This window comes from Triticum aestivum, chromosome 5B (genome assembly GCF_018294505.1).
Source record: "Triticum aestivum cultivar Chinese Spring chromosome 5B, IWGSC CS RefSeq v2.1, whole genome shotgun sequence".
Classification (NCBI taxonomy): Eukaryota; Viridiplantae; Streptophyta; class Magnoliopsida; order Poales; family Poaceae; genus Triticum; species Triticum aestivum.
In genome coordinates, this window is record NC_057807.1 from 493,559,900 (window position 1) to 493,584,341 (window position 24,442).

General features: G+C 44.8%; 2 protein-coding genes across 2 annotated transcripts; both read right to left on the reverse strand.

The window, feature by feature from the left end:
• Positions 1-2,882: 2,882 nt before the first annotated feature.
• Positions 2,883-3,913, reverse strand: LOC123116585 (transcription factor MYC2-like). The gene has a single exon (XM_044537524.1). The coding sequence runs from the start codon at positions 3,843-3,845 to the stop codon at positions 3,024-3,026; it is 822 nt and encodes a 273-aa protein (XP_044393459.1). The 5' UTR covers positions 3,846-3,913; the 3' UTR covers positions 2,883-3,023.
• Positions 3,914-11,163: 7,250 nt separating this feature from the next.
• On the reverse strand, positions 11,164-13,368 carry LOC123112740 (DNA polymerase delta subunit 4). The gene is made up of 3 exons (XM_044533814.1): positions 13,208-13,368; positions 11,743-11,955; positions 11,164-11,646 (listed from the first exon to the last, which is right to left on the reverse strand). Exons 2-3 carry the CDS (start codon positions 11,915-11,917, stop codon positions 11,426-11,428), a joined length of 396 nt encoding a protein of 131 aa, XP_044389749.1. The 5' UTR covers positions 11,918-11,955; positions 13,208-13,368; the 3' UTR covers positions 11,164-11,425.
• Positions 13,369-24,442: the final 11,074 nt, after the last annotated feature.

Genomic DNA, 24,442 nt, shown 5'->3' on the forward strand with positions numbered 1-24,442 from the left:
GGCCAAACCAAACTAATAATTCGAAGAGACTTGCAAAGATAACAAATCATACATAAAAGAATTCAGAGGAGATTAAAATATTGTTCATAGATAATCTTGATCATAAACCCACAATTCATCGGATCTCGACAAACACACCGCAAAAGGTATTACATCGAAGAGGCTATGGTGTTGATGTAGAAGCCCTCCGTGATCGATTCTCCCTCCGGCGGAGCGTCGGAAAAGGCCCCAAGATGGGATCTCATGGGTACAGAAGGTTGAGGCGGTGGAAATAGGGTTTCTGGTGCTCCTGGATGTTTTCAGGGTATATGAGTATATATAGGCGAAAGAAGTCGGTCAAGGGAGACAAGAGGGCCCCACGAGGGTGGGGGGCGCGCCTACCCCCCTGGGCGCGCCTCCCTGCCTCGTGGCCTCCTCGTTTCTTTCTTGACGTCCACTCCAAGTCTCCTGGATTGCGTTTGTTCCAAAAATAACTCTCCCGAAGGTTTCATTCCGTTTGGACTCCGTTTGATATTTCTTTTCTGCGAAACACTGAAATAGGCAAAAGAACAACAATTTGAACTGGGCCTCCGGTTAATAGGTTAGTCCCAAAAATAATATAAAAGTGCATAGTAAAGCCCATTAAACATCCAAAACAGGTAATATAATAGCATGGAACAATCAAAAATTATAGATACATTGAAGACGTATCATATTGCTTTGGAGAGACTGGTAGTGGAAGAAAGGTTTCGCGCGAGATGTCCATTGGGGTCCCAGGAAGTTTGGACAATCATGTGACATTGAGAGGAGAGTGCCCAGCAAGATTCGAAGCGGAAAGGGCAGGGGCGGGGAACATATGTTTGAATTTTGATGATTAGAGGAACGTGGTCTGAGGTAATACGAGTGAGCCACGAGAGGGTTGTGTTTGGGAAGTGTGAGTTCCAGGCTAAGTTAAAAAAGGCTCGGTCCAGCCGTTCCAAAGTTGGGGAGGGTCTATTGTTGGACCAAGAAAATCTTCTGTCTAAAAGTGGGAGTTCAATCACGGCCAAGTCATTAAGCAGAGAGTTGAGAGCATTGGCTTCTCGTTGGTGGAAGTTTGGGTTATTTTTTCGTGTGAGAACCTAAGCAGGTTGAAGTCTCCGACAATGAGCCATGGCGTAAGATCATCCTCTTTGATTTGTTTGAGCTCGTCGAGGAAGGCCTGTTTGAGGGAGCGGTGGGAGGGGGCGTAAACATTAGTGATGAAAAAATGTGAGGGGTGAGTGTGCGAGCAGAGTTTTAAAGAAGTGGCAAAGGTATGGTGAATGAAGGAGACTAGGGTGAGCTGGTTGGGGTTGATTGCAGAGATGATTCTTCCCGCTGAGCCGTCCGCGGGGAGGAACATTTTCTGGTCTAGAGAGCAAGGCAGAAAGGAACGAAACTTTTGATCACTTATGTGATTAAGCTTTGATTCCCGGAGGAGAGCGCAATGCGGGTTCATAGAAATTAGCTCAGACAGGACGTCAACACATTTGGATTCATCTCCGAGTCCTCTTACATTCCACGAACAGATAGATAAAGTTGCATTACTCATAACAACAAAGAGTGGCACCCTATTGATCTACCCTATTGTATTCTCTTCGATTTTCTTTAAATCCGGATGCATCCTTGTGCCCACGAACCTCCATGGCACTTCATTGTGGTTGCAGCTTCACGTGTGGTTACCTCAGCACCAACAACCCCAACCTTACATTCACAAAGGCTTCCTCTCACACGGCTACCTCGATTATGAGTATACTGCAACATGACCTTTGTTGTCCCGACATTGCAACAAAGTGCTATCGCAACACAGTTCCCCATCGACTTCCTATACCGTTAGAAAAAACGCCATGTAACATAGTCCATGGCACCTCCGGTATGACTGTGGGTGACATCCTATTGGCTTCTTACGTTCAACTTCCTGTCCAAATTGACCATATACGACCATTCATTGTACATGAGCTACTGCTATGACTGTAGAGGGATATTAGAGCATTATATATTTGATTGTTACAAAAATATAGAATAGAGATATTATTTGTGATCCTATCTTGTAGTACTAGAAGGGATATATATGAGTGCGCACGTTTGGTTCTTGGCTGCATATACACCCATAAATTGGAAAGAAAATATTACAAGGAAAGTCACAAAAGTTCAAAAGTATTTTTGGAATAAACTTGACTTTTTTACACCAATATGTAATTTTTCATCAACCAAAACCCCGCTTGCGTTGACAAAAAATTTGTTTTCTTTGCCCTGAAGTCGACACTGGGTTTTGGTTGGCGAAAAATTACCTACTAGTGAAAGTCAAGTTTATTCTTAAAAAACTTCTAAATTTTTTTGAAATTATTAATATATTTTTTCTAATTCCTGCGTGTACACCCAAGAACTAAAGGGTAATTCCCCGAGGGATATGGTCTTTACTTTACTTGTAAGTGAATCCCTTGCAGTATTACCTCTATGTATACTCTATCCTCTCAAGACACACACCACATTACTTTTGTTTTTTAGAAACACATGTGTAAATACATACACTCATGCATGCGCATACATTCTCCCTTATGAACACACATATTCTAAGAACATACTCCCTCCGTAAACTAATATAAGAGCGTTTAGAACACTACTTTAGTGTTCTAAATGCAGAACACTAAAGTAGTGTTCTAAACGCTCTTATATTAGTTTACGGAGGGAGTATTTAAGATACTGCACCGACAAATCTTGAGATTGACGAAATCACCAAACAACCAGAGGCTCGTTCAATGATATTCCATGATGACCATGGAACTATGAATACATTCGTCGTATGATTTATTCCATTTCATGGACCATGGAGAATAGCAGGACAACAGATATACTCCCTAAGTAAACTAATATAAGAGGGTTTATATCACTAAAGTAGTGTTCTAAACCCTCTTATATTAGTTTACGGAGTGAGTACCGTTATAGTACTCCGGAACGGTCAACGGTGGGTGCGTACGTGCGAAAGCGTAGGCCGGCGCTGCTCTAGGCTCTAGGTAGCGCTACTAGGCGGTGTAACGTAGCCTCTGGAGCAGCGCGGACCGGAGGGCGCCGTCGCCGTCGTCGTCCTGTAGGGCAGCGGGCACGTCGACGACGACGTCCTGCACCGTCACGCCCTCCACGCGGTTCACGCACGCGTGCTGTACCTGCAGCTCTAGCGACCGGAGCGCACTCATCAGCCGCGCTGGCGCGTGCGGGGCTTGTCCCGGGCTCATCATGCGCACTGCCGCCGCGTCCTTCCCCACCATCCGCACCTCCACCACATCGTCGGCGGCCACGTGGTGCAGGGAGGCCCCGGCGTGGCCACCCCAGGACGAAGAAGCAGACGCGTTCCACGCCTCGCACCTCGCGGCGGCCGCCTGCCGGCCCTCTACCTCCAGTCGCGCGACGCGGGACCGCAGGTCGGTGATGTAGGCGACGGCGTCGGCGAGGAGGGAGGCCTTGTCCATGCGGGACACGTTGGGCACGGCGGCACGCAGGTCGCAGAACCGGCGATTCAGCTTGTCGCGGCGCTGCCTCTCGGCCTCCACGTGGCTGACGGCGGGCCCATCAGGCCGCGGCCCGGGCTTCCGCCCACGCCGCTTCGTCGTCGATGGCTGCAGGCTGTCCCCCGGCAAGTCCGGGGACAGCGAGGAGCTCCCCGCAGGCCACACATAATCTCCGTGCTCGCTCTTGGCCGGCACGACGGTGTCGCCGACTAGCCATTGCTCGGGGACCTCGCAGGAGGCGAGCTCGAAGACATGGTGGTGGTGCCCCTCGGCGGTGGAGAACTGGGATGGCGGCGATGACGGGAAGAAAGGGGCGTACGGGGAGAGAAGCTCGTCCATGCCCGGCGCGTACGTGTGTGTTGCTCCGCTAAGTGAAGAGCTCGAAGTGGAAATTAGCGAAGGGGTGTGGGTGTCTTTTGTACTGGTGAGTTGTGACACATTTGCGGTTAAGACCTCGCTTAAATGATGTGCCACGTTAAAGGTAGATGCCGTTTTCGATTTGTGTTCCTCCCGCCAAAAACATGTCCGTTAGTTTCGCATTGGAAGTTTGGAACCAATAGTAGTAGCTACTTAGCAGACTCAATACTCCGTATAAGACAAAAAAATAAGGGCAGCATTATATGCGCCCGCCGGCGGATAATATAAAAAGATCCACCCCTCAGCAGCCGTTAGATCTGGTTGAACCAACTATCTAGCATCGTCCTCATTATTGCAACAAAGTCAATGTTGCAGAACATTCTTTGCAACAGAGCTCAGGTTGTAGAAACATTAAGCGTTACAGTTTTTTTTCATCTTCACTTTTTTGCAACATAGTTGATGTTGCGAAAGGACTTTTGTAACATAAACAATGCTGCATAAATTAGAGGGAAAACGGAAGTTTGGGAGGAACACAGGAGGCAACTGTGCTCAAGAAATCCAGATCTAAGGCCCTGTTTTTGATGAAGGAATTCTACAGGAATTGTGGTGGTTTCCTTTCCTGCAGATTTTTTTCGTTAGGAGTGTCCTGTACAAAGAAAACAGCCCGGCCGATTCCCAAGAGCACCATCAACGGCCGAACAAAAATTTCGCGCTCAATAAAAGTTATAACGCGCCACTGTAGCCGGGACCAACATTGCTTCAGCAGACGCCTAAAAACGCGCTTCTAAAAACACACAGTGCAAATTGTGAAGCGCGCACAATCCGAAGCCCAAAATATGATGCGCGTGATAGCGTTTTTCAGCGCGCGCCTAAAAACTTTTAGCGCTAAAGTTTCTGTTGGAGTTGTTCGGCATCAAAAAAACAAATTTTTAGTGGGTGGGGCTTTTTTTGGGCGCTCGTTGGAGATGCTTTAAGAAAAGGCTTCTTAACCTGAGTTTTTCACGGGAACTGAAACATCCACCGCAAGCTCATTTTTCGCGTAGGCCCGAGGCAAACTGGGGCAGTGCAGGAGTACTTGATTTGACATGTCTGTCTCCAGAAGTGGGGTAGACCTAGTTTTCATGGACCCTGCATGGACCTGTGTTGCTAAAACGGTGGTGGTGCATGTGGTCTATGTTCACACGTAACAACGATTCACCTAGATGCATGCACAGCAGGTTGCCCTTGATTTTTCTTAATCCAGCCGTAAGCACATTCTATCTCCTACACAGGTACACTGGCTTCCTGCGTCCCGAGAACCACTAGTTAAGAAATTTCCCCCAATTTAAAGCCGGTAGGTTTTCGCTTTGTCCTCCACCCTGTTCCTACACATTTTTATTAATCCTCTATTTTGAGCACCTACGTGGGGAACGGGGCCTAAGTTGTTGCAATGGGAATACTGCCACAAGAGCTCAGTTGCAAAACCGTAAAAGATAAGGTGAGCCCGCAGGGCACGCGTCACACGGATGAGGCGGCGGATGCCTGTATGCGATCCGCTGGCTGAAGCCAAGAGTTTTTCAAAAAGTAAGACAGTTTTGCTGGAAGTAAGTTGTGTGGATTTTGAATTTGGGTCAGTCGATTGGGTGAGAAAGAAGCACACGACGCCGACAAGGGCTCGGCCACGATTGAGCCATAGTCGGCAAACGTGAGTTTGGAACTTGCCGGTTCGGGTGAGGAGGGAGGGGGTGTAGGTTCGGCAGTTTAGAGGGATGGCTGAGGGCGGCAGCAAACACTGTAGTGTGGGAGGTCGATGAGAGGATGGGCGGTGAGGTGGTCACGAGAGCGTAGCAGACCGCAGATGGCGGAGGCTGGTGGTTCGGCCTGGGCTGGATCGGCAGTTGTCAGAGGAAAAGAGAAACAATGCATATGGTTTGAGCTGGAAGACGACGTAGGATCCATTGGATCTTGTTCCAACGGTCTAGATAGAACAGGAAAAATCGATTGGACACACAATTGTTCTCAAGCGACTGACTCCTAGCCAGTCCGTTTATAAGCGTGTTTTTGCACATGTAATTTGGAGCCAGTCTGTTTATAAGAGTGTTTTCGCACATATAATTTGATTTGTAGATACTGAAGACCAAATTAAGTGAGAGCACACACAAGTATGTTGCAGTGATAAATAAACTAACATATATACAGATGGAAAACAAGTAACTAACAATGATAAAAATATGTTAATTTCGCATGCACCTATGTATTAACTTGATTTCCCGTTTGTCTCTTCTCTGAGTGAAGTTTGTTTATGTGGAGAAATGTTCATTGAGAGGCGTTCTTCCCGTACAAGCACTCTTGCTATTATGTCTGAGAATTTTGCGTGAAGACTCTAAATAGAGTTGCCGACCTTGAGGTTTTAAAGTGTTTTCGAGCTCTCGAACGCCATCTTTCACTCGGCGAAGCAGGGAAGATAAGAGGTTTTGTGAAGCGAGCCAAATTTTATGTGCGTGAAAGCAACGAGGAGCCCAGTAGGGATAAGTCGGTGGAGACTGGAGGTTAAGATATTGGTGGAAACACTCTTTGTCAGCTAGAGAAGAATTAGTGCTCCCTAATATATTGTATAATGGTTGGTAAGGTAATTTTATCTTAAGTTTTCCATGTAATTTAGAGATGACATTAAATATAATGTATAATGAGCTATCTCCTACTCTTATCTCTAGTAAGTAGATATAACTAAATATATGATAAGAAATATCGTTGGTAGGAGATAATCTATTAAATAAGAGAAGGGAAGCATTTTTCTAGTTTCTCTTACTTGCCCGCCTCAATATTCATCCTACATGGCACTCTAAGATAACACCATTTTACACACCTTAGGCATCTAGAGGGATGGTTGATAAGTGATTTCAATAGATGCATGGTAGCATGTACGATGAGCGGGTGTCATTGAAAGGATCGATAAAAAAGGACAGAAGGGACATGTCCGGAAGAGAAGAAATGGGGGTCTAAAGACATGTCTAGCTTAACCCCTAAAATTTAGCCCTTCAAACGCGCCCTCAAATCTTAATAACACAATTTTGAGGAGTTAAATAAAAGTCATTCCTAGCCGAACTCCTAAAACTTAACTCCCCAATATTTTAACACGAATTCATTTATCTAGGCAAACGAGTTAGATTCACTCTCCTTGAGATCAATGTAAACTACTTTACAAAACGACATTTTTGGCACATAGTTCACTAGTTCCTCACGAGGAGAACACCAAACAAGATGTCAAGAACAACTACACACTTCAACAGAAACACAACTTCCTTAATTGCTAACAAGATGTCAATCAGCACTTTCTCCATCTCCATATGTTCATTGCCAACACTTTTCCCCTTCTCTGTCAGAAATGCAAGTTAGAGCTCGAGCTACATGGAGCTCATTTTTTTGAAGAAAAAAAAAATAAGAAATCTTATTTGTAATTTTTAGAAAAATCTTAAAAAATGCACATGAACCTAGGGATGTATACTCTATCTCTGTAAATTTTCATAATGAAATACGTTTTGATTAAAGCTAAAAAAAATCATGTATTTCTAGCGCATGCACTATTCACTATAAAAGTTTGTAATTTTGTCCAGCCCACACCGCAACGTATTAATCATGAAATTTTACAGGCATGTAGTATACATCTCTATGTTCATGTGTATATTTTCAAGATTTTTTGAAACTTCAAAAAATATGATTTTCAAAACTTTTAAATAACATGCTCCATGGAGCTCAAGCTCGAGCTCCAAAAATCCACTCTACCTACACATTTGTTTCTTCTTTGCCTCTTCATGAAGAAATTTGGCCATCGCATCCTCTTTAATCTCATCTCTAGTAACTAGTGCACCAACATCCAATAGACCTTTCTGGATCAATAGATCAATGTATTTTTCTTCCTAGTACCAAAAATTGCAACCTTTTTGCACAATATTAAACCAACATTGAGCTCACATTGCTTAAAACGAAGAACACTCGGACAAATATTGCACTTACTTTGTCCCTTTTACACTAGTAGAAGACACATCCAGGATGTTTCTCGGTCATGGAGACCCGGAGCAGCACCGGCCGCTAGCAGTCGTCGCGTTTTATGAGCGACGGAGGCGGCCCGATGAGTTGTTGGGCGACGGCTGAGCCCGACCGAGCCGCCGATGAGGATCTGTCGACAGTCGACGAAGAGGCGAGATGCGAGCGCCTAGAGCATGAGGAAATCTCAAGAGGAGATGCGCCGAAGGCAACGCCATCGACCCTGCATGGAGGTGGCTGAGCTGGGGAAAGAGAAGTCAGGCAGAGGAGTGTTTTTTTTTTTTGAGAACTTGTTTCGGTCGCTCAAAAGTAAGGGCTTGCGGACCGTTCTCCTCAATCTTTTGAGCAACTAAACTTTTTGACGGTTCGGCAGGTCTTAACTCAAAAGAGAATGTCAACCTTTTTGAGAGTTCGACTAGAGTTGCCCTAACTGAACAAGACTACATCCCCGTTATGTTAATCCCTTCCTGTTTACACATGCAGTTTTCATATAAATAACGGCGTGCTGGACAATATTGCAGAGGCATTATACATGGCACGTGCGAAGCGAGTGAATCGTACGCACATAAGAGTGTTTCCTTTTGCTGCTGAGGACATGTTTTGGAACCATCGTTTGCGTATATGTACGCACGTACTACATGATGTTTACCGGGCATGTGCACGTATCCAAAATGACCACGGTTTCTTATTTTCGGTATATACATTTTGGCACGTGACGTGTGTGCTTCACGTGTTTGGCCGGTGCAGGGAGCATGCATGTATGCACCGTACAGGGCCATACCGCACCCCTAGCCTCTATGCAAGGTGGAAAGGTCAGCTCTCTCTCTCTCTCTCTGTTCCAAATACATCTATTAGCAGCATGCTAACAACTTTGCTTGGTGATAAATTTCGATGTACTTTGCTTAGACTTTCTAGTTCTAGGGATAAATAAGAAGAAAATGCACGTACCGGCACGTGAACGTCCGATCGAGGGAGAGACTGGCCATTTTGCCACGTCCGACAAACAGGAAAATGGACTCGCAGCAGGCAGTCATATGCATATGGCTGCAATGGCTGCATGCACCAGCGATCTCTCCCTGACCTTTCTCCGATGGGCCAGCTGCAACAATGGCCTCATGGCCCGTGCACGTACGGCCACGGATTTACTCACGTCACGTGCGGGAAACGGCCGGACGACGCATCACGCATGCAGCAGTTGGCAGTTGCAGGCGATGGCATGGCATGGCATGCAGTCGGCAGCTAGCCGGAGCTCGCAGGGACCGGAGGAGTACGTAGGAGGAGGCCCACGCGCCACGCCGCAGACTACCCAGCTCGTGGACCAACAACGTACGAATTGCCGGCTGGCTCTGTCCCTTCCCATCGGCAGGCAGGATGCACAAGGCCCCTAGATTTGTTCATGGGAAGGCCAACCTGCATGCGTCCAAGTTTTGCCTAAATTTTGCGGTGAATGACGCTCGACATGTATTCAAATACTCCCCCTCTAAACAAATATAAGATCGTTTGTTTCAGTATGTCTCACGTGGTATGACACTCGATATGTAAGTACAAAGGCCGGGGGATTTATGCTCAAGTTGGAAAAACACATCGGGTGCCAAAAATGAAGGGCCAAATTTTTTTTAGGATGTGGCTAGATCTCAGTCGACTGAGATTTAACTAAGTCTTAATCAAGTGATGGAACATATAAAAAGGAGAAAGAAAAACTAAAATGAATTTTTTGCACGGATCTCCACATAAGATCATATGAATATAGCATCGACTGAGATTTGGCAATCCTGAAAAAAAAAATCCTAAACTAGCGGAAGGCAAGATACCATTGTTTGTGTAAACTGAAATGTGTGGTGCTGATGTGTACGTACGCAAAAAAGGATAAGTACTTGTTGGCTCGTAGCGAACGGCAAAGGACACTACAATGCGTTGGTCTTCTGGAGGAAGCTTGATAACCTTTTTTTCCATTTCGGGAATTAGCTGCGCTAATCGCCCATCCTTAAACAAGCAAGATGTTGGATAACCTCGATCCTCCTTGAGATTGTTTCCACGTGCATTATGCAAAGACTAACTTGTATATGCGTCGATCGCTCCAATATAGGTAGCCCAGTGAGCTAATTAAGCTCAGGTGTACGTTAAAGTACTTACTGTGATGTAGCTATAACAGGTTGCGGTGTCGTTATCCCTCTCGAGGACATCGTTTTGAACCAGATACTTGATAGAGTCGACAGGAGGTGGAGCGGCGTGGCATCTACCACGTCGATGACGGCGGGTCAAGAGTGCAACAGAGTCTTGACTACGAATGCGTCTTGATGGACGAGCGTGGGGTGGTGGTGTTGTTTGGTATCGTGGTGGCATCGACGGCAGTTGGGCTTGGCAAGGTCAATGTGTTGATCTCTCCTGAAGATGGAGCGGCGAAAGATGGCGTCGACAGATTCTAGAGCGTGCGCATGCAGTGCGTGCTGAGGGTCTGTTAGACCGGTTGATGCTCTCGGCTCACCGTGGGACGCTTAGCGAGGCTACTGGATTAGATGGTGTGTGTTGGTGTGAGATGACGGCACATCATCAAATTTGTAGGTGTAGCAACATATGTCATCACGAAAGTGGATTTAGATTGATCCATGCATTTGTTTTATCTGATTTTGTTAAATAAAGATGGATGTGTGCATCTTTAGAGTTTCAACCTTCTTTTAAAAAATTTGCCAACGGAAGATCAAGAGAAGCAGATACGGAAGATCGATGGGACCTTGGTGACAAGTACTCGTAACGGAGAAATTGGGAAAGACTTGTATACAAAACTCACATCGTTTCTTCACAAGGAACACGAACAAAAACAGAGGCCGAGTCACCGGAGTGGCTTGGACGCTGTAGCTGACGACAAGTGTCGAGGAACACATGCTCTAGCCCAGCGCTCCAAGACAAAGCAGTGCCTCTGAGTCAAACATTCTAGTGTATGTACCTCGCACGGCGTCTCACTCCATCGAACACGGAGACACCCGTATCATTCGCCATTGTACTTATGCAATGTACCTGGCATGGCGTCTCATCCCATCGGACACGGAGGCACCCGTATCATTCGGCGTTGTACCAATGAAATGTACCAAGGCACAAGCTGTGCTGCTCAGCTCTACCCTATGTACAAAGCCACGCTACAGTGGCAGAGTTCCTCTGCACGGTCATGGTTTTAGATTCTGTATATGCACTTCACCGTCATGGCCCATGAATCGGTTGTTTGGTTCGCCCGACAAACGAGCAAGACAAAAAAAAAACCGTACTTACTGGACAAGAATCAGACAGAAACGGACCTGTTCATTAAATCCTCTTGAGAATGGCATAATTTTGAAGAAAAAAATGACACAATTAAGCAACTTGCGCGGGGCAAACTGAAGATGACACTCGCAGGAGTTGAGGTAGCAACATCTGATAAGCAAACAACCAAGGATACGGTGCAACAGCAGGAGTTCCGCGTGGTAAAACGGGCTCAGAGTTTCAGACTACAGTAGGCAAGCCATGCTAGGTTGCCAAGGAGCACTTGCGGCGGAAGAAATTTGATTCTAGATCTTACCCTCCCAGAGGCATTCAGGGGAGGGGCCGCCGTTGTTGCGGTTGTTTCCGGAGGAGGCGCGCGCTAGGAGATCACGAAGGTGGGGCGGTGGCTGGAGGCCCATGGCGGAAGCACGCTCCCAGCGCTGAAGCCGGTTGACACCGATGCACGGGCCAAACTTCATGTCCATGTCAAACTGCCGCAGCTGCTCCTCTTGCTCACTGAAATCATCTGCAGCACCAGCGGCATAAACAAAAAGTCATGGTTTGTAAACGAAAAGCGCAGGCAAGTTTAAACTGTGCACACAACAATCTCTCCGGCGGGTACCTCTGAGGTCTAAGGATCCGTGAGAAATTAGTGCTGCTGTCTGAGCCTTATTTGAGGCCCCAACAGAGGCCCCTCCAGTGTAATTCTGTGTTTTCTTCTTAGAAGATGCTGAAGTTTTGCCAACACCTCCTTTCTTCTTCTGCCGGTAGAAATCTTTCACGCCAGTAGAAGCCATCCTTGTCTATTATTCAGTGCCACCTGTGTGTTTTTTTCCTGTAAAAGCCCCCCAACAGAAACTGAAAATCACTTCTGCCGTAGCTTTTGGCCTTCATTTGCATTTTATTCGTTTCGCCACAAAGAATGCTATGAGCTATAATAAGTACATTGTGAACATGGCATGATGGCAACAGCAGAAACTTTTCAATGTTTGTTCATAGGTCATACATAGCCGCCAAGTCCTGATTCCCCAACACTAACGACCCATCTTAATAGAAGGAATCTGAAAGCTGACGTTGTTCTGTCTATGAGAATATCAGTGTTTTTGTGACGATTTCTAAACTTCATATAATTTAAATAAACTAGGTGCGGAACATATACTGCAAGAACCAGCAACTGAATAATTAACCTATGCATCTCATTACTACTAAGTAATATTGTTTTTTTTTCCGGGAATACTACTAAGTAATATTCGCACATAGGTTGTATAACATTAACCCAGCCAGTTCAAAGGCAAATAGTCCGTTTGCCTGCCTATGTCAGAACAAATGGAGCAATCATCTGACGAAACACATGGACCATAAATAAAACAGGAAACAGGCATGAATAGAACACATAAAGCAGCATTCTTCCTCACAAGCATATACTATACCGTCGACAGCCAAGCAACGAAAGGCCTACCGATCTCTGTCTTTCTCGTATGCACCCGTGCCCTAGAAGCAGAATCCGAAGGAACAGAGCAGATTCCTATATCTGCTAAGCAGTAAGCTTAAGGCACTGAAACGCATTGATACCACAATGCGGTAAGGTAATGCCTAAAACAAAAGGTAAGAATACACACATCTTGGTTCTTGAAACTCAGTAAAAACAAAAGCTCATTCCGGTTATGCACATGTTCAGCTACTGAACCTGATCCTCTAGAACTCCAGTGGAGATGTTATTGCTGCCGTCCACTATTCTACTTCAATCACCCCCTTGACTTGCAAATCCAAACTTCCGGTATCAAAACCAGCCACATAAATTCCCCTTCCCCACTCCAAAATCGCCAGAAAGGAGAGGCAAAACGATCCTAAGACGGCATGCTGGCGGTTACTCCCCTTGCGAATCTGATGCTCTACCTCTGACTCAAAGAACTCGCTCAGTCATTAGACCCAATCCCTTCCCGAAAATAGAAAAGAACATATCCTAATCCAAGTCCCCGCAGAGACCTAGAATCTCCCTTCGTCGGACTTGCGGAGGCAGTTCCAAGTCCGGCGGAGGGTACGCAGGGAAGCTTGAGAGACATTTTGAGATCGAGCCGAGGGCGTACCAGAGAGGCGGCGGAGCAGAGCAGGCGAGCGGAGAATCGGAGAACGGCGGCGAGGTCAGGTCGGTAGCGAATCAGGTTTTCGCCTCTTTCGTTTTATTTTTCTTCGCCTCTCTCGTCTCGTGTTTGACATTGTTTTGTATCGTGGCCTTAAAAACTGTAACGTAGGCCTTGTTAGCCCAGCTAGAGCCAATTTTCTTTTACGTGGGATCCATCCTACATGGATGGACCGGCCTTGGTTCAGCCCACTATAGGTATTTATTTCTATTTTTTAAGTCTTCAAATAGTATTTATTTTCACTTATGTATGTAATATGTATTAAAATGTAGGAACAAATAATGTGACTTAAATTAAAAAATCAATCATGTATTTTCAGAAAAAAGTGTGTACCAAAAATGTTCACCTATGCATAAAATATCCATGGATCTTTTTAAATGCCCTAGTAGATGAAAAAATATCCATATGTTGTAGAAAATATGTTCATGTATGTCGAAATAAAAATTTCCATGCACTTAAAAAAACTTTCATACATTTAAAAAATATATTTTTGTTTGGAGAAAACGTTCATGTATCGTAATGAGATAGATGCCCTGCTTTAACAACTAGTAATTTGTACGTGCTTTGCATGTGACATTGGTATGTATAATCACAATACTAAGTCGTTAAATTAAAATTAAAGCACCTATGTTTGATAAAATTATCATCTTTTTTTTTGTGGGAAAATTATCATCTAATTTTGAAAAGGATATTTTCGCTTTCTAGTGGAAACTTTTTTTTTGCTCTTCACTTGAAATCACAGTAGCACAAATATTGCTTGTAATAACATCTTATATTATGAGAATGAGGGAGTTGTTTTAAAAAAGGGAAAAATCAGTTCGATTTATTCACCTTTTCACACCTTTAAGTCAGAGTATTCTCATAATTTTTATTTCATTCATCTGTTCTCGACCTCATGGTAAAAAAGAGAGTAAACTAACATCATGTAAAAAAACTACATCTAAATTTTCTCCCAACTGGTTGATATTCCTTTGAAAAAACAGCAATACTGCCATGTGCTACTATTTTCTATGGTGTACTACTTCTTTCGAGAGAAAAAAAATGTTTCCATGCATTCAACAATAAACTGCTAGTACTGTGTTAAAAAATAATATACAGCTAGTATTGTGGTACTATTGGCTGTTAGGTAGCCTCTGCATCAACACTTCTGTAGGCACTTCTAGAATGTACTGGCGTATGCTACATGGCCAGCTCACAACATAAAGGTCCTCACGTGGAAGTTCTGAATAAAACGTAACATCACATGGCTGATGAGAGGAGAATGATGTCCCATGGCGAATCCCTGGGCTACTGGCCGTAGGATTGTCAGATCTAGCGGCACTTGTGCAGCCATGTTTCCCCCGATTAGAACCATTTAACTACAGCCATCCGATTGAACGGCTCCTATGTCATATTATTGGTACACTATATAGTAATAGTAGTATGGGTAAAATGTTCACATACCGAATCGCTCCTCGAATTGGGGAGAGTGGAGGATCCCGATGTGCTCTTTTTGGCGGAGACTCGTCTTACAGAGAAGGAGTTAGACAAGTTTCGGTGGACACTCGGTCTGACGAACATGACAGCTTGGAATCCGGTGGGCAGAAGCCGTGGTGTGGCTTTGTTTTGGAAGAGAGGGATGGATGTGTCGTTACGGTCTTATGGGCGGAGGCATATAGATGTTGATATCACGGAGGAAGATGGCTCGGTTTGGCGCATGACTGGGATTTATGGGGAGTCGGCAACGGAGAGGAAGAAGGAGACGTGGAGAACACTCAAACTACTCAAGCAACAGCATCAATATGGTCGACCATGGTTGTGCTTGGGTGATTTTAACGAAATTCTTTCAGGGATTGAGAAGGTGGGGGGCGTTGAACGATCACAGGGCATGATGGAAGGATTTAGGGAGGCGCTGGAGGTTTGCGAGCTGGTGGACTTGGGTTTTGAAGGAGATATTTTCACGTGGCGGAACCATAGCAAGGAGTTGAGCACGTATATTTGTGAGAGATTGGATAGAGCCACTGCTAACACAGCGTGGAGTACAAAGTTTCCAGAGTATGCAGTGGTAAATGGGGCGCCTCGCGATTCGGATCATCGGGCCATTATTGTCAGCACAACGGGACTTGATATGAGTTGGAAGGGAGGTGACAGAGGGTTTCGTTTTGAGGCGAGATGGCTACAAGAGGAAGGATGTGAAGAGGTGATCCGGGAAGCTTGGGAGAGAAGCTGGGAGGAGAGAAATGGTGGAGTAGCTCATGCACTGAAGGAGATAGCGGGGAAGATGAAGGTGTGGGATAAGGAAGTAGTTGGAGCAGTGGAAGGGAGGTTGAGAAGAGCGAAAACAGACTTGGAGCGGTGTATGAAAGAAGCAGTGTCACAAGAGAAGATTGAGGAGGAGGCAAGGCTAAGATGCTTGGTTGATGATTTAGAGGACAAGAAGAATACAACGTGGAAGCAAAGAGCGCATGTGTGGTGGTTACTGGAGGGAGATAGAAACACACGTTTCTTCCATCTCATGGCTTCGGTGCGCAAGAAAGCAAACAAGATTAAGGAGCTAAGAAGGGAGGACGGGTCGGTAGTAGAGGAGAAGAATTTAACTAACTATGTTTGTGCATATTTTCAGGAATTATTTACTTCTATAGCCGGCACCCGTGTTGATGAACTTACTGCCAAAGTGCAACCCCGAGTGACTGCTGCTATGCTCAATGTACTCGATGCAGAATTTACGCGGGAGGAGGTGAAAGCGGCCCTAGATCATATTGGGGATCTGAAAGCCCCGGGTCCGGATGGCATGCCATCGATAGTATTCAAGAAGCACTGGCACTTCATGGGTGATTATATAGTGGAGGAAGTTCTTGCGGTATTGAACGGTGGGGCAATTCCGGAAGGATGGAATGATACAGTGGTGGTTCTAATACCCAAGGTAAAAGACCCAAACAGAATTAAAGATCTTCGCCCGATAAGCTTGTGCAACATTTTGTACAAGTTGGTTTCCAAAGTGTTGGCAAATAGGCTCAAGGTGGTGCTCCCAGAAATCATTTCAGAGAACCAGAGTGCGTTCGTTCCCGGGAGGTTGATTACAGACAACGTGTTAATAGCATATGAAGCTTCTCATTTTCTTAGGCACAAGAAAAATGGGAAGGAAGGGGTGGCCGCGATCAAAGCGGACATGAGCAAGGCATACGATCGTGTCGAGTGGAGATTCCTTGAGGCGATGTTGTGCAAACTAGGCTTTTGCAGGCGATGGGTAGAACTTATCATGAAATGTGTCACAACGGTCAGATACCAAATCAAAGTGAATGGAGTGTTAACAGAATCTTTTGTGCCAACCCGAGGGTTGAGGCAGGGGGATCCTCTCTCCCCTTACCTTTTTGTTATTTGTGCCGAAGGATTGTCCGCGTTGTTGCATGTATCCGAGGAGCAGGGAAGAATTAGTGGCGTCAAAATCTGCCAGAACGCACCCAATGTCTCACATCTTCTGTTTGCCGATGACTCGGTGATCTTTCTGAAGGCAAAGCAGGAAGAGGCCGCTGCCCTCCATGAGATCTTACAACTGTATGAGAATTGTTCGGGTCAATGCATCAACCATGAAAAATCGGCCATCATGTTTTCACCCAACACTGATGTGGCCATGAGGAATCTAGTGAAGGCTGAGATTCAGATTACCAGTGAGGATTGGAAGGATCTTTATCTTGGGCTTCCTGTCCACGTGGGACGGTCCCGACGTTGCACCTTTGCGTATATCAAGAGGAGGCTCTGTGGGCGAATTCATGGATGGCAAGAAAGGCTGCTAGCGAAGAGTGGCAAAGAGACCCTGGTGAATCCGTGGCACAGGCGATTCCGACTTTTCCCATGTCGTGTTTTGATCTTACCAAGACTTTTTGTCAAGAGCTAAATACAATCATTGGGAGATTTTGGTGGAGTCATCAGGATAAGGAGAATACAATGCACTGGATCAGTTGGGATACTCTGACAAAACCGAAGGGGGAGGGAGGTTTAGGGTTCCAGGGCATGCACAATTTCAATCTCGCTATGCTCTCACGCCAAGGCTGGCGCCTTCTCCAAAACCCGGACAGTCTGTGTGGCAAGATCCTCAAAGCTAGATATTTCCCTAATTGTGAGCTCCTGGAAGCGGTGCCAAGAGACGGAATATCATATACGTGGCGTAGCATATTGACGGGTCTAGAGTTGATCAAAAAGGGCTACATATGGAGGATTGGGGACGGCACCAACGTGAACATTTGGTCTGATCCTTGGATACCCCGGGCATGGTCTCGTAAAATCATCACGCCAAGGGGCATAGTCTGTTAACCTCGGTTAATGAACTTATTAACCCTCTCACGGGGGTTTGGGATGAGGACCTAGTTAAGGATACCTTCTGGCCGGACGATGCCCGTCATATCCTCAAGATTCCGTTGCGAGAGGGGGTGGATGATTTCAGAGCCTGGCATTACGATAAGAAAGGTAACCATTCCGTCCGAAGCGCGTACAAGCTTCAGGTCCAGATCGAGAAGGAAGAACGGGGCGGGATATCGGGGAACAGTGACATGGCTGGCAACTCCGTTCGAAGCCCTGACCAGTCATGGAAGAGGATCTGGAAGTTGCCATGTCCACGTAAAGTCCAAATGTTTACCTGGAGAATCAAACATGAGTCATTGGCACTTCGTACAAACTTGTCCCAACGAGGAGTCAAACTGGAGTCCACAAAATGTTTATTTTGTGATAGAGCAGACGAGGATGGAGCTCATTTATTTGTCAAATGCAAATCCGTAAAAGATGCTTGGAGAGCCATGCAAATGGAGCGATTCCGAGCTGAATTAGAGCAGTTTACGTCTGTGCATGCAATGCAGGACTATTTGTGGGGACTAGATGAAAAGACGCGTGTGCAAATCCTTACATTCTGGTGGCATTGGTGGAACAATAGAAATAGAGTCAGAGAGGGAGAATTACCAGTCGAAGTGGCCGAACTGACTAGGCGCGTCATGAGCAATACCTTGGAGTACATGCAGCTATTCACACCAAAAGTAAAATATGTTCCAGATTGCAAATGGCAGCCCCCGCCACATGATAGAGTTAAGATCAACCTTGATGGTGCCTTCACGCCAGGAGAGAACTTTGTATCATGGGGAGTGGTGGTCCGGGACCACGCGGGAGAAGTGCTTCTCGCGCGGGTTGGTCGAACAGATAACAACGCCGACCCTTTTGTGGCAGAAGTGATTGCCATGTCCCAAGCGATTTCTATGGCTGTTGATGTTGGTGCACTGAGGGTAATTTTTGAGACGGACTCCAAACTTCTACAGGAAGCGTTAGACTTCACGAAAGCGGATGCATCATCGCATGCGGCCATCATCGAGGATATCAAATTACAGCTGAAGATGTGGTTCTCCAACCAGTCCATTAACGCATGTCGTCATACTGCGAATACAGTCGCTCATGAACTAGCAAAACTTGGTCGCTCGTGCAGCTTTAATGAATGTATCGACTGGGACTCGCATGTACCGCCCGTTGTGGCTGTTTGTGTTACGGGTGATTTGCCCGTGCACCGTTAATTTATAAAGCTTTGCTTTGCCCTAAAAAAATGTTCACATACCCAAAAAATGGCTACGTTTCTCAATAAAAACTTCGTGTATCTACCTAAAAAAATATTTTTTAGCAAATAAAAAGGAAAAATAAAAGAAACAATACATTAGGAAACCATTATAGAAAAAAAATGTCCATCTACCTAAGACAAAACAAGAAATAGAGGGAAGGTGTACTAAGAAACAAAAAAATAAGAAAAATAACAAAGAATAAAAAAAATAGAAGTAACAGAAAACTGGAAACAAAAACTAACAAAAAATGTAAAAAATTGTAGTCTCCATTCAACTTGCTCCCCTCCCTCCTACCTCTAGCTAGTGGACCATCTTCATCATTTAGCCTGACATGGCTATGATGTATTGGTTAGATTTGTGTGGGAAAATAAAGGTACCCAACATCTTACATCATACTTTCTCCGTCTTATATTAGTTGTCGCTTAAATGGATGTATATAGCACTGAAATACGTCTAGATACATCATTCCAATGACACCTAATATGGGACAGAGGGAGTACCATTTTTTAGATGGACATCATACTATTGAGATGTCAAATTTTGGTTAATGTTTGCCAAATATTAAGGCAACTGAAAGGATCAATATAGTTGACTAGAGGGGGGGGGTGAATAGGCAACCAACACTTTTTATACTTTTCTTTACCAAATTAAACTTTGCATCAAAGTAGGTTGTCTAGATATGCAACTAGGTGAGCAACCTATATGATGCAACAACAAGTAGCACATAAGCAAGCAAGGGATACAACACAAATAAGCTTGCATAAGTAAAGGCACGAGATAATCAAGAGTGGAGCCGGTGGAGACGAGGATGTGTTATTGAAGTTCCTTCCTTTTGATGGGAAGTACGTCTCCATTAGAGCGGTGTGGAGGCACAATGCTCCCCAAGAAGCCACTAGGGCCACCGTAATCTCCTCACGCCCTCACACAATGCGAGATGCCGTGATTCCACTATTTGTGCCCTTGAAGGCGGCGACCGAACCTTTACAAACAAGGTTGGGGCAATCTCCACAACTTAATTGGAGGATCCCAACGACACCACGAAGCTTCACCACAATGGACTATGGCTCTGCGGTGACCCCAACCGTCTAGGGTGCTCAAACACCCAAGAGTAACAAGATCCGCTAGGGATTAGTGGGGGGAATCAAATTTCTCTTGGTGAAAGTGTAGATCTGGGCCTTCTCAACCACTCCCGAGCAAATCAACAAGTTTGATTGGCTAGGGAGAGAGATCGGGCGAAAATGGAGCTTGGAGCAACAATGGACCTTTTGGGGGAAGAGGTGGGTCAACTTTGGGGAAGAAGACTCCCTTATATAGTGGGGGGAACAATCCAACCGTTACCCCCCTCAGCAGTCCCGCAGAGAGTGGTACTACCGCTGGGGTGGGCGGTACTACCACTGAGCAAGCGGTACTACCATCCCACCTAGCGGTATTGCCGCGCCAAAGGAAGGAGCGAGGCCCTGAACCCAGAGCGGTACTACCGCGGTGGTAAGGGCGGTACTACCGCTTGGGAGCGGTACTACCGCCTCTACTGCCGCAGCAATTGCCGCAAAACCCGACACGAGAAAAGGGGCCCTTGAGTCGAGGCGGTAGGAGCATGGAGCTGCGGCGGTACTACGACGGAAGGCTCCAAGCGGTACTACTGCTGAGGAGCGGTACTACCGCTTGTTGCGCTTGGGCGGTACTACCGCTGTGGCCCACGGTACTACCGCTGGGCCCAGACGAAGCAAACAGAGAGGGGAAAGAGAACTCCATTGAAGCGGGAAGGTTCAGCTGGTGCGATAAGGAAGTGTACGTGTTGATTCCACCCTAGCCTTACCAAAGCGGATCCCCTCTTGATAGTACGGTGACTCCTACGAAACTAGTCCACCAACATAGCAACAAAAGAGTTGCACCATCTTGAATAACACATCGAGGGGAGGGAATCGTCTCGTGCCAAAGGATAAATCTCTGAAAAGCTCAACGCACATGATTAGTCCGCAAAAGCATTGTCATCAATCACCAAAACACGTTAGGGATAAATATGCACTTACAATCTCCCTCTTTTTGGTGGATTGATGACAATACGGGATTTGCACAAACGGGAAAAGACATAGGACATGCGCAAACCCCACGACTCTAAAATATAGACGGACTACCCCTAGATGTGTGCTATCTAGATAGGTGCTTTGGACTGCACGACACACATACTAGGAACAACGCCCCCCCTACATTTTAGAGACCAACAACCTAAGCAGGATATATGAGAGCAGAGAATGTAACAGGATAAGCATGCAACTCATAAGATACCGAAGGACTGGATAGACATAGATAATGATAAAGATAAGGTAGCATATGTCTCACACCATATGTATGGAACTAGGTAGGTCTCACTGGCACAAAACCAAACAAAGCAAACGGCGAGAAAATACAACAACACCACAAAGACACACTCGCAAATCTGACAACGACACAAATCCCTAAACTCTCTCCCCCTTTGGCATCGAGACACCTAAAAGGGAAGGAGTGTTGCTACAGCTCCAGGTGATAGCAAGTGAGGGCCTCGAACATCATATGCCGGCGGGATCGTCGGCACTGCCGCCGTCGGTCGGAAACTGTTCGGCGTCTGAATCTGTCCACGGGCAGTGATACGTCTCCAACGTATCTATCATTTTTTATTGTTCCATGCTATTATATTACCTGTTTTGGATGTTTATGAGCTTTACTTTACACTTTTATATCATTTTTGGTACTAACACTAGTAGAAAAGGGGCCAATGGTCCAGGCCGGTCCAGCCCATTAGTCCCGGTTCAATCCAGAACTGGGACCAATGGGGGCATTGGACCCGGTTCGTGAGCCCCAGGGGCCGGCCGGGCCACGTGGGCCATTGGTCCCGGTTCGTCTGGACCTATTGGTCCCGGTTGGTGGAAGAACCGGGACCAATGGCCCTCGCTCCTGGCCCACCATCATTGGTCCCGGTTGGTGGCCTGAACCGGGACCAAAGGACGACCATTAGTCCCGGTCCAATCCACCAACCGGGACTAAAGGGTTGGTCCTCGTTGCGGCCAAAGTTTAGTCCCACCTTGCCAACCAGAGGGGAATCAGACCGGTTTATAAGCCCCTCCCTCTCTGCCTTATTGAGCTCCTCTGAAAATGAAAATAGATGCCCTTATATAGGGAATTTAGGCTAAATTCATACGAATTTCTCTTGAAATTTGTTATGAATTTAATTTGAATTTCCTCTATAAGCGCATCTATGCTCATTTCTGAGTAGCTTTTTATATAGTTTTTTTTTCTTTTCTGCTATATTTATTTTTTCTTTTTATTTCTGAGTTGTAATAAGTCATTAAAAATAAGCATCTATGCTCATTTTTTTAGTAAAGTTAAGCATAACTATTTTTTCTTCTATTTATTTTTGAATTGTAATAAGTCATTAAAAATAAGCATCTATGCTCATTTTTTAGTAAAGTTAATCACAACTATTTTTTCTTCTTTTTATTTCTGAGTTGTAATAAGTCATTAAAAATAAGCATCTATGCTCCTTTTTTAGTACAGTTAATCACAACTATTTTTTGCTTCAATTCATTTCTGAGTATCTTTTTATATAGTTTTTTTCTTTTCTGCTATATTTTTTTTTTCTTTTTTTTTCTGAGTTGTAATAAGTCATTAAAAATAAGCATCTATGCTCCATTTTTAGTATAGTTAATCACAACTATTTTTTGCTTCAATTCATTTCTGAGTAGTTTTCTATATAGTTTTTTTTCTTTTCAGCTATATTTATTTTTTTTTCTTTTTATTTCTCAGTTGTAATAAGTCATTAAAAATAAGCATCTATGCTCATTTTTTAGTAAAGTTAATCATAACTATTTTTTCTTCTATTTATTTTTGAATTGTAATAAGTCATTAAAAATAAGCATCTATGCTCCTTTTTTAGTAAAGTTAACCACAACTATTTTCTTTTCTTTTTATTTTTGAGTTGTAATAAGTCATTAAAAATAAGCATCTATGCTCTTTTTTAGTACAATTAATCACAACTATTTTTTGCTTCAATTCATTTCTGAGTAGTTCTCTATATAGTTTTTTTTCCAGCTATATTTATTTTTTTCTTTTTATTTCTCAGTTGTAATAAGTCATTAAAAATAAAAAAGAGGCGCAATGCTTGTTAATTTGCTTCAAGCCTTTCGGAATAGTGTCAACTTCACTGCACATAGCTCTGTGCAGTCTACCGTATTCCTCAAGGCTTGAAGCTAACCAACGTGCAGGAGCATTGGGCCTCTTCGTCATCGTCTCTGCATTCAGGGCTTATAAACAGCTGCGAGTGCCTCTCGCTTGGCGAGGTGGGACTAAAAAAACAGCTGCAGGAAGAATCAACAAAAAAACAGTTGCAGAAAATAAAAAAACTAGTTAGACGGGTCCATTGGTACCGGTTGGCGGCTCCAACCGGGACTAATGCCACCCTTTGGTCCCGGTTGGTGGCCCTAACCGGGACCAATGCCACTCTTTAGTCCCGGTTGGTGGCACCAACCGGGACCAAAGGTCTTCGTTTCCCGCCCTTTGGGCTGCTGAAAAGAGGCCTTTGGTCCCGGTTGGTGGCACCAACCGGGACTAAAGGGGGCATTAGTCCCGGTTTGTGCCACGAACCGGGACCAAAGCCTTTGCTATATATACAGGACTTAGCGCGACTTCGATCTCTCCTGCTCCACTCCCGTCGCCGCGCGTCTTCCTGCCGCCACCTCGTCGTCGCCGCCCCGCCCCGACGCCGTCGCCGCCCCGACCGCCATGTCCCGACGCCGTCGCCGCCCCGCCCAGCCCCGCCCCACGCGGTCGCCGCCCGCGCGCCCCGCCCAGCCCGCCCGTGCCGCCCCGATCGACGTCGCCGCCCCGGCCCACGCCGCCTCGACGCCGTCGCCGCCCCGCTCCGCACCTCGCCGTCGTCGTCGCCGGCCGTACGTGAGCACCTCGCCGTCGCCTTCGCCAGCCGTACGCCGGCTGCCGTCATTTTTTTGTTAGATTTAATTAGATTTTTTTTGTTAGGTTAGATATGTAGTAATTTAGATATGTAGTTCATAGATTTTTTTTAGATTAGATTTTTTGTTAGATTAGATGTGTAGTAATTAATTTGTTTATATTATGTTAGTTTTTTTTGTTAGATTAATTAGATTTTTTTGTTAGATTAGATGTGTGTAGTAATTTAGATATGTAGTTCATAGATTTTTTTTGTTAGATTAGATTTTTTTGTTAGATTAGATGTGTAGTAATTAATTTGTTTATATTATGTTAGATTTTTTTGTTAGATTAATTAGATTTTTTTTGTTAGATTAGATGTGTGTAGTAATTTAGATATGTAGTTCATAGATTTTTTTGTTAGATTAGATTTTTTTTGTTAGATTAGATGTGTAATAATTAATTTGTTTATATTATGTTAGATTTTTTTGTTAGATTAATTAGATTTTTTTGTTAGATTAGATGTGTGTAGTAATTTAGATATGTAGTTCATAGATTTTTTGTTAGATTGGATTTTTTTGTTAGATTAGATGTGTAGTAATTAATTTGTTTATATTATGTTAGATTTTTTTGTTAGATTAATTAGATTTTTTTTGTTAGATTAGATGTGTAGTAATTTTGATATGTAGTT